Source organism: Egretta garzetta, unplaced genomic scaffold (assembly GCF_000687185.1).
Source record: "Egretta garzetta isolate BGI_Z169 unplaced genomic scaffold, ASM68718v1 scaffold390, whole genome shotgun sequence".
Taxonomy (NCBI): domain Eukaryota; kingdom Metazoa; phylum Chordata; class Aves; order Pelecaniformes; family Ardeidae; genus Egretta; species Egretta garzetta.
In genome coordinates this window covers 57,812-71,808 of record NW_009258382.1, presented here as the reverse complement: position 1 = coordinate 71,808, position 13,997 = coordinate 57,812, and the positions used below count along the sequence as shown (strand labels likewise).

General features: G+C 48.2%; 1 protein-coding gene across 4 annotated transcripts in view; it reads left to right on the top strand.

Annotated features, from left to right (window-relative positions):
- GRK3 (G protein-coupled receptor kinase 3) overlaps positions 1-13,997 on the top strand; it is a 55,730-nt gene that overhangs the window by 22,148 nt on the left and 19,585 nt on the right. For all 4 annotated transcript variants that reach the window (XR_004842337.1, XM_035896702.1, XM_035896696.1 and 1 more), the window contains exons 3-8: positions 3,049-3,150; positions 4,316-4,390; positions 6,163-6,224; positions 7,356-7,407; positions 8,039-8,130; positions 10,908-11,007. Coding sequence is in view for 3 of the 4 variants with exons in the window: in XM_035896702.1 (XP_035752595.1) it covers positions 3,049-3,150; positions 4,316-4,390; positions 6,163-6,224; positions 7,356-7,407; positions 8,039-8,130; positions 10,908-11,007 (483 nt within the window). In the remaining variant the exon portion in view is untranslated. The remainder of the gene's footprint in view (positions 1-3,048; positions 3,151-4,315; positions 4,391-6,162; positions 6,225-7,355; positions 7,408-8,038; positions 8,131-10,907; positions 11,008-13,997) is intronic.

Genomic DNA, 13,997 nt, shown 5'->3' with positions numbered 1-13,997 from the left:
TGCCAGGGCTCTGTCAGCCCTTCTGCAGGGCCCGCCCGGGGCACCTGAGGAGCCTTACCCCTCCCTTCACTCCTCGCTATATTTGTGATGGTCTAAATATAAACCCGGAGCTGATCCTACCGTCGGTGCTGGTTCCAGTTAAGGCACGCACACGCGCTTTTACACGGCAGCCCGCGTTGCTCCGTGTTAATCGGGAGCGCTGCCTGGGATAACCTGGATTACTCCTAAGCTGACGGTTTAAAATTTTTCTTGCTAGTGGGCTCACAGCACAAAATAGGCTCATTATCGGTCCGGAGCTAAATCCTTAGCAAGGTGCGGTTCCCCCACGCGAAGTAGGTACGCGCTGTCAATAACGAATCTTTTTTATTTTATTTTTTTTTTTTTTTAGGGTTTTCATCTTTTTTATGTACTGGAGATAGCACTGTCATAAGTAATCAAGAAGGCAGGTTGTAACAGATTGTTTAGCGAGATATTTTTAGCTGCCTCTTTTATCTCTGAAACAATTTGAAATTGTATTTTTAGGTTATTAGCGAAGTGTTGCCTGAAAAGGATTTAAATGCTTTGTCATGTACTTCTCGAAAAATCCCATTAAAGACACTTAAAGAGAGGTTCATTGTGTTTTCTTCTGTGACATCCCAGGTTCAGAAGCTTTTCTCTTTTTTTTTTTTTTAATATATTTGATTTACTTACTGCATCTATTACGTGTAGAATAATTTGAGCACATCGCCACATTAAAAATCGCTTGATGTAGAAGGGCTCCGTACTCCAGGGATTTCATATTACTGCAGCCTAAGTCACGATCGAGCATTTAACGGGATGAGTGATTCATCCAGATCGGTTTCGAAAAAGGGAAAAGAAAAAGAAAAAGAACCTCTAGGTGCTTGAAAACGAATGCGTTCTGATGGCAGCTTCTGGAGATACTTTGCCAGACGCTTTTCTCGAGGCGAGCTGAAGTTTGCCAGGGAAACGTTGGAGTGGGTGACGGCACGGTACGTTACCCCCGGGTCAGGAGCGACGCCGAGGAAGCTGCCGCTGGCAGGGGCGGGTTACGCCGATAAAACGGTGACACCCCCGGCTCTGCCTGTCGCCGGGGGCTTTTGGCAAGGTACAGTAATGGTTGATGGAATGAACACGTGATGTGAGCTTGGGAATGCGTCGGGCACGCCGTGATGGCAGTAGAGGGCTCTCATGGCAGCGCCGGTGTGATGGGAGGCGTCGGGCAGCGTGCGCGGGGGGAGCAGGCTGAGCCGCCCCCACGGCCCTTTCCTCCAAACCTTTACAAACCGAGGCGCTTTGAATGGATAAAAATCCCCCTGGGATAAGGGCAGGGGGGGAGAGAGGCGCTGACCCCACTGCCAGCAGGGCTGGGGGGCTGCCGGAGAGCCCCCTGCTTCGGGTGCGGAGCCGGGGGGGTTAAAAAAATCAACATTGGAGGGCAGGGGCTTGCATTCAAGTAAGACCATATGACATGCATCAGGCTTTCTCCTGTGCTTCTAATTATTTTGCGGCATTGCGTTAATTAAAAAACGTTTCTTTGGCAAAGATGTTTTGCATCATTTTAATTATAAATTGCTACCAAGGGGGAAGTAGTCACAGATGGCAAATGGTGGTGGAACTGTTGCCTTATCGTAGTCGGCAAACAAGAGGATTATAGCTAGAAAAAGACCCGAGTTTAATTACGGTGTTCCACCTTCAAAGATAGATTGGCCTGGGTCGGTCACGTGGAGACTGTTTGAGAGCCGACAAGTGCAGCTCATCCTGTAAAAGGAGCAGCTTCCAAATGGGGGGGGGGGGGGAGCAATTGTATTGTGAAATAGAGACAGAAGATGTGTTTTTAAGATCTTTACTTTTAAAAGTCCTCAGCAACGTGCTTTGTGTTAACCCTGGTGCTGCTCCCACGGTTAAAGCGTGGCCGGCGGGTGGCGCGGCGCTGGCTGTCCCCGGGGCACTCCTGCCCGGTACACGGCCAGCGCGGGGTTTGTCCCCTGGGCTGAGAGCACAGACAGCTCTGACACAGCCGGTTCCTTCCCCGAGAGATGCTGAATCAAATCCAGCTGGGTCTTACTCTGCTTTGGGTTTCTTGAGTCGGTGTAGGGACGCGGAGCGAGGCTGCGCACCTACGCTTGTTTGGACCCCGGGACCTCACAGGCTGGTGCTGGGAGGGTCCAGCAGCTCAGAGCTCAGGCTTTTCCCCAAAGAGCTTGTATGGGTTTTGCATTCTGTCAGTCCTGGAAGAACTCTTTGCCTAAATACCTTCCAAAGGACCCTTGGAGTTGGTGAGGTTTTTTTCTTCTGGAACTGATTTTCTGGTTTTGTTCTGTAAATTCTGGAACACACTGACCCCCTGTATCACACCTGAAGAATCGTCATCTGTTTTGCGAAACTGTCTTTCTAGCCACCTTCAGGAGTCGAATTCAACTCGTAGCTGAACTACATGAACGTTTGGAAATGTGCTTCCTCTTCCCTCTTGGACGCCTGCACTTAGCGTGCTGCCGTCGCCCTGGGGCAGAGCTCGGGCGCCGCGCTGGCAGCCGGGGCTGGCGATGGTTGTGCTGCCCCTGTAATACCTTGGAAAAGGGCACGTTTCCAGTGAAATAATCCGAGGAAGGGGTCAAGCTCTTGAGTGTTGGAGGAGCGAGGTTGGTGCTGTCCGTCGGAGAGCTGAGCGGAGGGGAGGAAAAGCCTTCGGGAACGTCGCCGTGCGCGTTTGCTCGCCCGCGTTCCTTGCACGGTCCGGTCCTCTCGCGCCGTTTGCTTCTGGCTTCCCCCGCGCAGATTCATGGGAGAGATGCTGCTTCAGCTCGGCTCTTTCCGAATTTTAGAAATTGAAGCTTTGTAGCGATTTTAAGCAAAAGTTGCATAAAAATTCTAAGATGAGGGCAATCTGAGGCCAGCTGTAACTCCGGTGTTGCAGGTGGTTTTTCTTTGTCTTAATTAAGAAAAGAATAAAGTAAAATAAAACTTCAGCCAAAGTCTTGTTTTTACCAGATGAGTGAAGAATCATTCGAAATGTGCTCATCTGATGGATCCTTCTCTCCTCTCTTGCAGATAAAAGAATACGAGAAGCTGAACTCTGAGGACGAGCGTCTGACCCGAAGTCGGCAGATTTACGACATGTACATAATGAAGGAGCTCCTGTCCTGTTCGCACGTGGGTATCACCCGGCCTTCACACCCCTCTTGGCCTTACTGGAGTAGCCCGAGAGCAGCGATAATTCCAAATGATTGCTGCTTCATGCGGAGAACAGTCAAGACCATTGCTGAAGGAACCGTTGCTACAGATATTTGTAGTATTGGGGATGTCAGTTTGAAGTCTGCGGGACTGGGTTTGGCTGAATTCAGAGTGCCTTATTTTATTTTATTTTATTTTAAGCAATGAGGTATAAAGATTGGTGGTGCATGCCAATTTGTATTAAACTCAGTGCACAAACACAGTATTTGGAGATTTAGCTGTTTTCTATTTCTTTACGCTAAATCACTCTTTTAAAATACGACGGGGGCAGGCTGTACGTGTATATATACATGCACGCATACACGTTAACCAACCCCTCCAACCCAGCAACAACCCTGCCCCCAAAAACTCAAAAGAAATGGGAGCTGTCAGGGGCTTTGCGGGACGGTTTGGATGGTGAACATTGGTATCCCTGAAAGCTCAGAGTAAGGTTTGAGGTTTTTCTCTAAAACGGATCACACAGAGATTTTATTATTATTATTATTATTATTATTATTATTATTTTGTTGGTCGTAAGGCGGTCTCTCCTGCATGGTAAGGGAAAGTCTGGGGCCGTGTTGAGGCAGATGCAGCGTTGCTAAAGTCACTGAAAGCACACACGTCCTCCCGCTGAAGTTTTGACCCATCACTCTGTGTTAACAGTTCCATTTGCTCTTATTTGAAAGAAAAATTGGCCGCGTGTCGGACCTGAGTGGTGTGGTTTCTTTGGTTGAGGGGTCTCAGCAGGTTTTCGTTAGGCGTGTGTCGCTGGCTCTGCAGTGGTGCAAAGTCTGCGCCAGCTGCTGGGGCTGGAGCTGGCCCTGTGTACGGGATTGCTCATGGATTTGTTCAAGGAGCACCATCTAGCCCTTCTGATCTTCACCCTCCTCCTCCTCTCCCCCTCTCCTGCCTTCCTGCTTTGGCATAACGGTTTTACTGCGTCCTTAGGCACGCTTCACAGTAGCGCGCTCGGAGGACGCTGTGTCGCGCTCTTGCTGAGGTGCGGGCGGTTTTTGTACCGTTCAGGGAACGACGGTGCTGCAGACCTGAAATGAAACTTCGTCCATTCCTAACTGTCAACTATTTCTTTCTCTTTTTACAAAAGCCTTTCTCAAAACAAGCTGTGGATCACGTCCAAACACATCTAGCCAAGAAGCAAGTGCCAGCCAGCCTTTTTCAGGTGAGGTTAAGACCATTGGAACGTTCCAGTTATAGAATCATAGAATGCTTTGGGTGGGAAGGGACCCCCAGAGGTCACCCAGCCCAACCCCCCTGCAGGAGCAGGGACACCTTGAACCACATCAGGTTGCTCACAGCCCCGGCCAACCTGGCCTGGAATGTTCCCAGGGATGGGGCCTCCACCCCCTCTCTGGGCAACCCCTGCCAGGGTTTCACCACCCTCGTTGTAGTTTGCTTCGCGTGTTTGACAGTGAGTGACTTTGTACTTCTTGTTTAAGGAGACAGAATAAAACGCTGCTGGTAAATATTCCTTGCTGAACTGGTGATAGTAGAGTGCTTTTCTCAGTCAAATAAAAATTACAAATTACTACTCTTACCTAAAATATTTTTAAGCATGTTTACAAAGGCAGACTACACCTCGGCGTATGAACGGAGTGGTTTCTAAGTCTATGTCATTTTAAGCCATTAAATGATTTAGAGTAAATCCCCGTACAGCAGGAAGGCACGCGTCCTACCAGGACAAACCAGACTGTGTAGTGTTTGTCATGTGAGGCCTTGGAAAGCACTTGTCCTTTTTCTTTAATTTTAAGGTATATGAATTCCTGGTTGATGTCGGTGAGGAATTAAGCGTGCGTACCATTTCGCACGTTTCCCTGTCTCTCCACAGGACAAAATCCAATCAAAAATTACCTTTCTAGACAGAAGTTACCATTCAAATCAAAACTCTCCCAAATTCTGAGTTGTCAAAAGAAAGTGTGGGATTTGCCTATCCTGCATTTGAATCATAGAATGTTTTGGGTTGGAAGGGACCCCTAGAGGTCATCTAGTCCAACCCCCATATAAATATGAATGGTATAATTGAATGTAAATATAAATGGTATCCTGGCTCATCTGCGAAATTACACATCTTCTATATTTTTAATTTGCTTTAGAAAATGGATGAGATGTGAAATATTTCTTGTTACAGCTCTAATACACGTTGGCACAAGGTGAGAAATTCAGATTTAGGCTAACTTCTATAGCGAGGCGCATCAGAGCGGTGTGGGCTTGCACACGATGAACCTCGTCAGTCATGGGAGTGTTCATAAGCTTAAATGTCTTTGATGTAAATCTTATGTATTTTTATATATTGCAAAAATGGGAAAGTTGCCCTTGCCCGGCATGCCTTGCTGCCCAGTGAACTGTTCTTAGCGGCGCGATGAGGTGAACCGACAAATCGATAACTACGTCGCTCGAGTCGTCTCTCACCCCTAACCGGGCTGGGACTCGACATCGCTGCGCCCATCGCACATCAGGAGAAAGTATTTCTCCAGGAAAAAGTCACTCGGGCATTGAAGGTGCTGCTTGCTTGGCACGGCCGGAGAGGAGAGAAGTGCCGGGAAGGCGGAGCGTGGCAGCGGCTCGGGGAAGCCGTGCTCCGCAGCAATGACCCCGTATTGCCTTTATTTGGATGAAGGAACCGTCCTGAGATCGTTTTGCCAAACCGGTTGTCCGGAGGCAGGTGCTTTACACAGGTTCCCTACAAACCCACCCCCCCCCAGGCAAGCGTTTAAGGTTTTCTAGCTCATGAAAACATTGAGCGTTTGGCTTCAGGGCACCCGCGCAGGTTCCAAGAACTAAAGGAAGCTTGAAGGCTTGGCTGAGCCTTCTTCGAGGAGAGCGCAGTAAATGCTGCAGTTACAGAGGGCCAGCGTGAGTTAGAAGGAGTGGGGGGTGTTGCGTGATCTGCTTGTCGTACGTTCAATGCTAATTGTGTTTCTTAACCCTTTTTAGCCATATATAGAAGAAATTTGTGATAGTCTCCGAGGCAAAATATTTCAAAAATTTATGGAAAGGTACGAACGCGACGCATTACCTGGACTTTCTACCTAACACAGCGGGAAGCCAGGTCCCTTAAGTATCGCTGTAAAATAAGGCTGAAAATGTTTAATAAGCTTTATTTAATTAATAGTGTATTATCAGCAAGCTTCTGCAGATGACTTGCTTTGCCATATATCGTGATTAATGCCAAGATGCACGCGGGGAAGAACTGTAAAGGTGATAGGTTTTTCTGTGGCTCCATGGAGCAGGAATACCGGATTGCAGTTTGATCCTAAGGGTTTAAAAATGCAGAGCTGTGCTCTTGTGGGATGACAAGTAACCATCTCCCGTGGGTGACTCAAAGACCCAGGTGTTCTGGTTTGTATTGGGACACCTTGGAATTCAGCAGAACAGGTCCAACAAAGGATGCCAGGCATAGCCCTGCTTCAGCTGAGCAGCCCTCCTGACGGCGCGGAGCTGGAGCTGCTCCTGCCCGCAGGCGCTGCGCCCCCAGCCGCAGCCAGATCCACCGCACCAAACCGTACGGCGGTGTGCTGCTGGCACTGAAAGAAGTGCAAAACTGCCTCCATGGAACCATTATTTCTCACTCTGAAAGGAAATACTAATGATTTCTGTCGAAATGAGACACGGGGGGGGGGGGGTTTTGGGGGGTTTTATTTCTTTTTTTCTGGCAGGAGCTTGTGGTATTGTTGATGTTTTGCCTATTTTCAGATAAAATGAGCTTAAAATGTTCCTTGGGGTATACGGAGCTTTGTTAACATAACCCGAGCTGCCTCTCTTTTCTTACAGCTGACCTTCTTTTTTATGCAGTTTTTTGTTAGTTTGTTAGGTCCGAACTTAGTTCTTTTTAGAAATGAAAAGCTGTCTGCGAGAGAGATGTGAGGACACGGCGAGCACTCACAATGACAGGGATAAGGTTATCTGACATCAATCTCTTACAAGGATGTCAAATATTAAGTGTGCAGTGCCTAGGAGCTGTTTTTCTCGGGGGGTGAGGTTTGGGCTGTTGGAAGGAAGGCTGTCATTTGCTACATAGCACAACACACCCTAGCGCAAACTTCATTTTAAATACCAGAGTCGTGACACTCTCTGTAGTACTTCACCCAGTCGTCTCTGACTACTTTTAAACTTTTTTTTCTCTGCAGTGACAAGTTTACTAGATTTTGCCAATGGAAAAACGTAGAACTAAATATTCACGTAAGTACTTACGGGTACATTGATCTTGTCAAAGGCCGATCCGGGAAAGAAAATGTTCAGTTCTGACTGCTGCCTTCTGCAAAGGCCTTAGTAAGGGCACGGGGGATGTTACTGAGCCGCTCTCCTGTTAGATGTACAGCCCTAACGATGCCTTTCTGCACGTCCCTTCTGCCTGTCCTGAGATAACAGCTTGTTGGTTTTTATAATAGCTGAAAGGGGCTGACCTGCCAGCACTGCTGCTCTTTAACAGCCCCGGCCCCCTCTGTCTCCCTTTCCCACGCCGGTTCCAACGCTCTCCCCAGCACCCCAACCTTTTGTCCCTCTGCACTGCTCTTTCACCACTTTGTCTGTGAATCCGGCCTCCCTTTCCGCAGGCGGCAGCGCGGACGGGGCTGTCGGCCTTGGCCACCGACAGTCCCATCGTCTCGCTTGTGCTTCGGGCTGGAGTGCTTGCAAGTGCCTTGACATAACAACAATAAGGGGCTCCTTTTCCCAAAACGTAAAATGCTCTATGGGTTACAATAGTTAAGCGTCTTAACACGCTAATAGATTATTCAGATGTTTTTACAGGAAGTTTTTTGGGACTGAAAAATGAAGCCTGGTTTTGTTTTGTTTTTGTTTGCATTTACAGCTGACCATGAATGACTTTAGTGTACATAGAATAATAGGAAGAGGGGGATTTGGTGAAGTGTACGGTTGCAGAAAAGCAGACACTGGAAAAATGTGAGTATATACACACTTCATTTTAGAGGTAATTATAAACCCTGAACTCGTAAGGAAATCCTTCCAGTCGTTGCTTACAAAATCACTGGAAAGCAGCGTCGCATTGCTGTATAGTTCTTTGTAATTAATTTTTATCCCAAGAGGTTCTGATTTCTGGATCATCTTTAAGCTCAGTTTGCTATTTGATCCCGTTAGGTGCCGTGCGGTGGGGCTTCAGCCTAGCAGAGCTCTTAAGCGCATCCTTCGTTTAAATGGTCTTCTCAAAATGAAGGGAGGCGGCACATGTGTTTAAAATCAAGCGTGTGCTTAAATGCTTCCCTGGCTCGGAGTCCGCCGGTGCGGCACGGTGCTCTGGCGGAGGCCGTGGTGGCGGTGTGAGGTGTTACCTCCCCTCTGATGGAGGCCGCTCTTCTCGCAGCGCAGCGCGCGACGTAGCCGGTGCTGACAGAGGCTTGGAGGATGACGCAGGAACGCGACCTCAGGGCCGTTCAGCCCCGGGGGTCGTGCCTGGGCAGGTTCTGAATACGCTGTTCCAGAGCTGGGTAACTGCATACGTTTCTGCCCCGATGAGCACGTTTCGCTGGCAAAAGCAGTGATCCTTGCTTACGTTTGGAAGAATACAGTTCCAGCGTTGAAATTCCATTTAACAGAGCTCTTGGTGGGAACTCCAAGACCAACCCGTGTGGATTTTGTTTTCTTTTTCTGGTCTTACCATTCACACGCTTCTCCTAATCCACAGATTTCAATCTCGAGGCATAGCTGTCCCGTTATGTCCTGTTTTGGAACATCTGGGCATTGATGCAAAAAATCGTTCTCGATAGCTACTTATTTATTTATTTACACCACCCCCACCCCCCTCCACCCCCTCTCATCTTGCTTTTCTCCTAACAACTTCAGTCCAGGGACCATCCTTACACATTTCTCTTCTAAGCAAGCATGGCATGTCTGAAGTGCCAAGTCTCTGCCACGGCCACTGGCTTCGCTGGCACTTGTGTGCACTCGGCGTCCTCGATAACAATAAACCTTCGAGCTCTTAACAAGTGGAAGGCCCCTTAATGTTGCTGTCGTGCTCGGTATTTTTGCAGTGACCTCAAGTATTTATGTTAATACTGTTACTAACAGTACTGCCTTGATTCTTGCTTTGGTACCTTTTTGTCCACGTACAATTCATTAATTTGTCCATGCACAAAAATAAACATTTTATTTAGCTTGAGCCACACCGAGCAGGTGTCTGCCCTGGAGAGGTAGTGCTCAGATTCCCCCTCATTTTCATGTCTTGAGTTTTGCTCTGGCAGGAGGTGGATAAACCATGGGACTAGCGAGGGAAGCGAAGGTCAGTTTTCCTCTGATAGAGTAAAGAGAAGTGAAATGTGGGAGAACCGACCTTTTTCAAATTGGAAGCAAAACTTTAGGTTAGGCTCAGTTTCTGGGTAGAGGTTTGGTTTAGTTCTTTCTTAATCCAAACCTGTTTACCCATCCCTAATCCAGATCCCGTCCACTCTAGATGGCTGCCTCTGCTGCACTTACTGCCTGCAAGGAGCTTGGGAAGCCGCCCCTCTAAGGTAAATGCCATCGGTGTTTCACTAACCCACAAAGATACACCCGAGGCTTCTTCCGCATCACCTCCTTCAAGGGCATCTCAGTAGGGGCCAGAAGTAGGATGCAGAAAGCAGCCCGAAGGGGGAGGGTAGCAGTGCTTTCCGAGCACCTTAACTCGCCCCAAGAATGAGCGACTTGATTTGGATCAGCCGTAAGCGGCCCCCGTCGTTCCCTCTGATCAGCGATGTCCAAGCAGTAATAAGGGGTAGCGCGTGGAAATGTTATTTCTAGTCCCCGTGTGCAGACTTCTCAGCAAGAGCACGTGCTGCGAATGTATTCCTTGGTTTGGAAACTTAAAATTCCAGCATGTTCACGCTCGCTCTTCCCCCACTCGCAACACATGCATGGCGAGGAATGACGTGGCTCTTTTCGGGAGTGCAAAGCGAAGGTGATACGAGGCCCCGTTTCTGTACGGAGCTGTCACAGCGTAGGTGGTCGATCAGCATCGGTGCAGGGCTGTAACGTGGTGTTTTCCTCAGCATGTTTTAAAACGAATGGCCCAAAAATCCACGGCTGCCCACGTCTGGAACCTTGCGTGGAGGAGCACACGTGTCCTTCTCGGCTGTTCTCTAGTAGTAGGCTCACCTAACGTCTCGAAAAAATATCCCCAGACTGTGTTATATCCTGCTCTCCTTCGATGGTTGTTAGGGTAACATTCTTTTTTTGAGCAAAACATTATTAATTTGTGTAATACAGATGGTAGAAGATTAAAAAAGCTTTCTAGTGTATGCCTGACCTTTCTTAAAAACTTAAAGCCATACAAAACTCAGCGTGTGCTCAATATATTACTTTCCTGCTGGAGTTGAAGCTGTTAGAACGGAATGGAACCGTGGTGGGGTCTCTGTTCTTTAATTCATACTGCAGATCCTTGCTTGTAGGTACTGAAAATTCGACGTATGGTATGTAATTCCTGGGTCACTGGGGTGGTTTGGACACGAAATAATTTGTTAAAGCACGTTCCTCCGTTAGGAGGCTCCTGTTGAAAAATGCTTTAATTCTCTGAGATTTTGGAGGTTTTCTTGTTTAGTCATGTAACGATGCCTTTAGTACCAGATTTAAATCTTTCAGGAGCTTGCTTACAGGATACTGTAAATGCACGTGGCATAACCGCTAGTGAATGCCGCTGATATAGGAAGAAATGTTTGCTGCTGCTTTTTCTGAATGGTTGATATTTTCAGGTATGCAATGAAATGTTTAGATAAGAAGAGAATCAAGATGAAGCAAGGAGAAACGTTAGCCTTAAATGAAAGAATTATGCTGTCTCTTGTCAGTACGGGAGTAAGTATCATTGATTTGTTATTCTTACTTTTTTTTTTTTGCATATATTATCACAGCTTTTATATATGATAGAGATAGGCACCCAGTGCCATTGGGTGACATGCCAAAGTTAAACCCCTCTGGAATCTTCCCCCTTCCTTCTAGCAATGTGGCTGGAGTAGGAATGGAAAAGCGAGCTTGCTTTCTGGTCTGGGTGCTCACAGAAACGAGCGTCGCAGCTAAAGAGGCTTGAGGAGCTTTCCGTTCCCTGGGCAACTCGTTCTGTCTCCCCCCCCTTGTGATTTTTTAAATATTCATTTTTCAAGTATTTCTATTTGAAACTTTTCCAAAACCTTATTCTGTCTTACAAAAACAATTCCTTTTCTGCCACAGCTACAGAGTACTTTTGTAGAATTTGAGATGCGATTTCAGACACAAACTTGAGTTTCCTGCTCGTCCTCCTTTTCCCGTGAAAATCCAATTTTTCTATGTGCTTCAGCTGAGTCCCTTTCAAGCTGTACCAAGTAAATCTGCCCACCTAGCTGCAAGCCTCTTTCGGGTTAGCAGGATCACTGATGTACACGAAAAGCCACCCGGCGGGCGCTGGTTTCGTGTCCTGTTGCCTGCGGAAGAGAAGCTGGGCAGCGGCCGGGGAGCGCTGCGCTCGGGCGGCGGGCTGTGGAGTGCCAGAGCCTTCCGAGCACACCGGCCTCCCTAAAACCTGCAACGTGCTCGCATCACCATGGTTACGTGCGATGCTGGCGAAAAGGTTAATTTTCCTTGTGACGGGTGTGGTGTACGAATGAAGCATTCGGTTTGCAGCATCCTCTTTCGCCAGCCCAAGTGAAGCCCGGGAAGGAACTGGGTGGGTTCTGGGCTTGTACAGCAAGGAGTGCAAGTGCCTGCAGCGCAGGGGGTGGCTGCTTCGGCTTGCGAGGTGGCAGAGGGCAAACCCTGTCCTGCACTCCGAGACGCGGTCTGGATCTTGCAGAGATGAGGTAAATCCTGGGCTTGGGTCTGCATTCCTAAATACTTGATATCTTTTTTAAAAAAATCTCTCACTCGTGATGCGTTTAGCATGGTTTTGTCCTTTCAGCATGCGTGCAGCATCCTTGCTGTCCTCCGTTGTTCGGGGACCCGTCAGTCCGACGGGGCTTCACGATGGGCTGCCCTCCAACTGCAGGTGGTCTGGGGCTGTGCACTTCTGCACGCTCGGCTTAAATAACGGAGACGTGGTTTTGAGGGCTGACGTATAAAAATGGAGTTAGAATTGCTAAACAGTGCCCTGTGCTGTCGAGTGAGTACGTCGTGAGTCAGCCAGCGCTTGGGACTCTTCATCCTCACGGTAGGCGTGCAGGTGCTCCCTTGTGCCGATTGCTGGAGCGGCAAAGCTCCAGTTTTGGTCCTGGAAGATTCTGAACTTGCTGCCCATCACTTTGCTTCCCTCTGCTGTTAGGAATATCCTGGTAAGGCAAATCCTAAACTAGAATTAGGGAAGCTGCACATCAAGATGTTACCATGAAGTTTAACTTTTTCCTCACTGCAGTGCTCCAAAGGAAGGACGAGGCGTTTCTTCTTGTGGCCTTCTGGAGAGGGGCAGGCATGTGCTGAACCTCAGGCCAGCAAGTTTCCTTTCACACGGGACTGCATTCACCTTTGGCTTGAACATAGAGAGAGACAAAGGACTAGAAAGGATTTATTTTTTATTATTTTATCTGTGAAATTAACCATTGGGATTTATCGGTGAGACTTCTTAATCGAGTTGACCGTTTTCACCAAAGATAAATTGTGGCTCATCCAGAAGCATCAGGAGCCTTGAGAGCCTTGGGGGTGAAGTTCTGCAGCGGAGACTAGGCAAGAAATTTAGGCAAATTAGTAATAATTGTCCTATTAGCTTTAAATTGTGATTCTGTTGCTCCAGTACCGCATGTGAATTTTCATGGCAAGCCTTTCAAAAAGAAAATCGCTCACGAGGCCGCCAATGGTGGAGCTGGTTCTCTTGCATGACGGCGCAGAGCTAGTCATTGAGTGATGGAAAAGCAAGACAAACTGTTGGGGGTGTGTGTGTGTTAAGGATTATCAGCTCATTAGAGCGCAACTTCTTCAGGTTCTCAGAAATGGGAAAGAGAATTTGCAAAGGGAGATTTTGTACAAAATGCCACCCGTTTGGGTTGGACGCACCCGCAGGTGCAGGAGGTACTGGAGCATCTTGAATACATGGAATTAAGTAGGTCTGAAAACAGTAGAGTAAGGCAATTAATTTAAGTCCTGGCTGTGAGCTGTTAGGTTCGAATGGCGCGTGCCGTCCCCAGCGGCAGGATTTATGTGCTGCCCGGAGCAAAGTGGAGCTGGGAAGTTCATCACAGCACAATTGGTCATTTAACTGGGAATCCAGATGGCTCTGCAAAATGCGTAACAGCAGCTGTGCAGGTTACACATACGTTTGTGCGATCATTTTTGCTAATCCACCTAAAATTTTGGCATTCACAACTATTACTTGAATGGGGAGCTCCGAGGTTTGAGTTCACAGTGGCCGGGCTGGCCGAGAGGCTTTTCCAGGGCGGCGTTTCCCATCGGCGCAGGGCTGCGGTGTGACGGACGCCTCTGTGGGGCACGCGGGCTCCGCGTCGCTGGGGCTCTCTGCTGGTGTCTTTGCTTTGTCCCCAACCACCGGGGTGACATGGACAAGCTGTTGCTGAGGTTTGTGTTTCCTCTTCCACAAGATGCAAGGCCCTGCCTGCCCCTCCCATAGAGGTGTTTGGGCTGGAGGGGCATTTTGAAATTCTTAGAAGATAGCATAGTAGGGAAAATACTTTACTTTCTGTTAAGAGGAAATAAAAAAAAGGAGCTGGGGTTGTTTAGCCTGGAAAAAAAGGAGGCTGAGGGGAGACCTTATTGATCCCTACAACTGCCTGAAAAGAGGGTGCAGGGAGGTGGGAGTCGGGCTCCCAGGGAAGGGGCGATGGGACGAGGGGAAACGGCCTCAAGTTGTGCCAGGGGAGGTTTGGGGT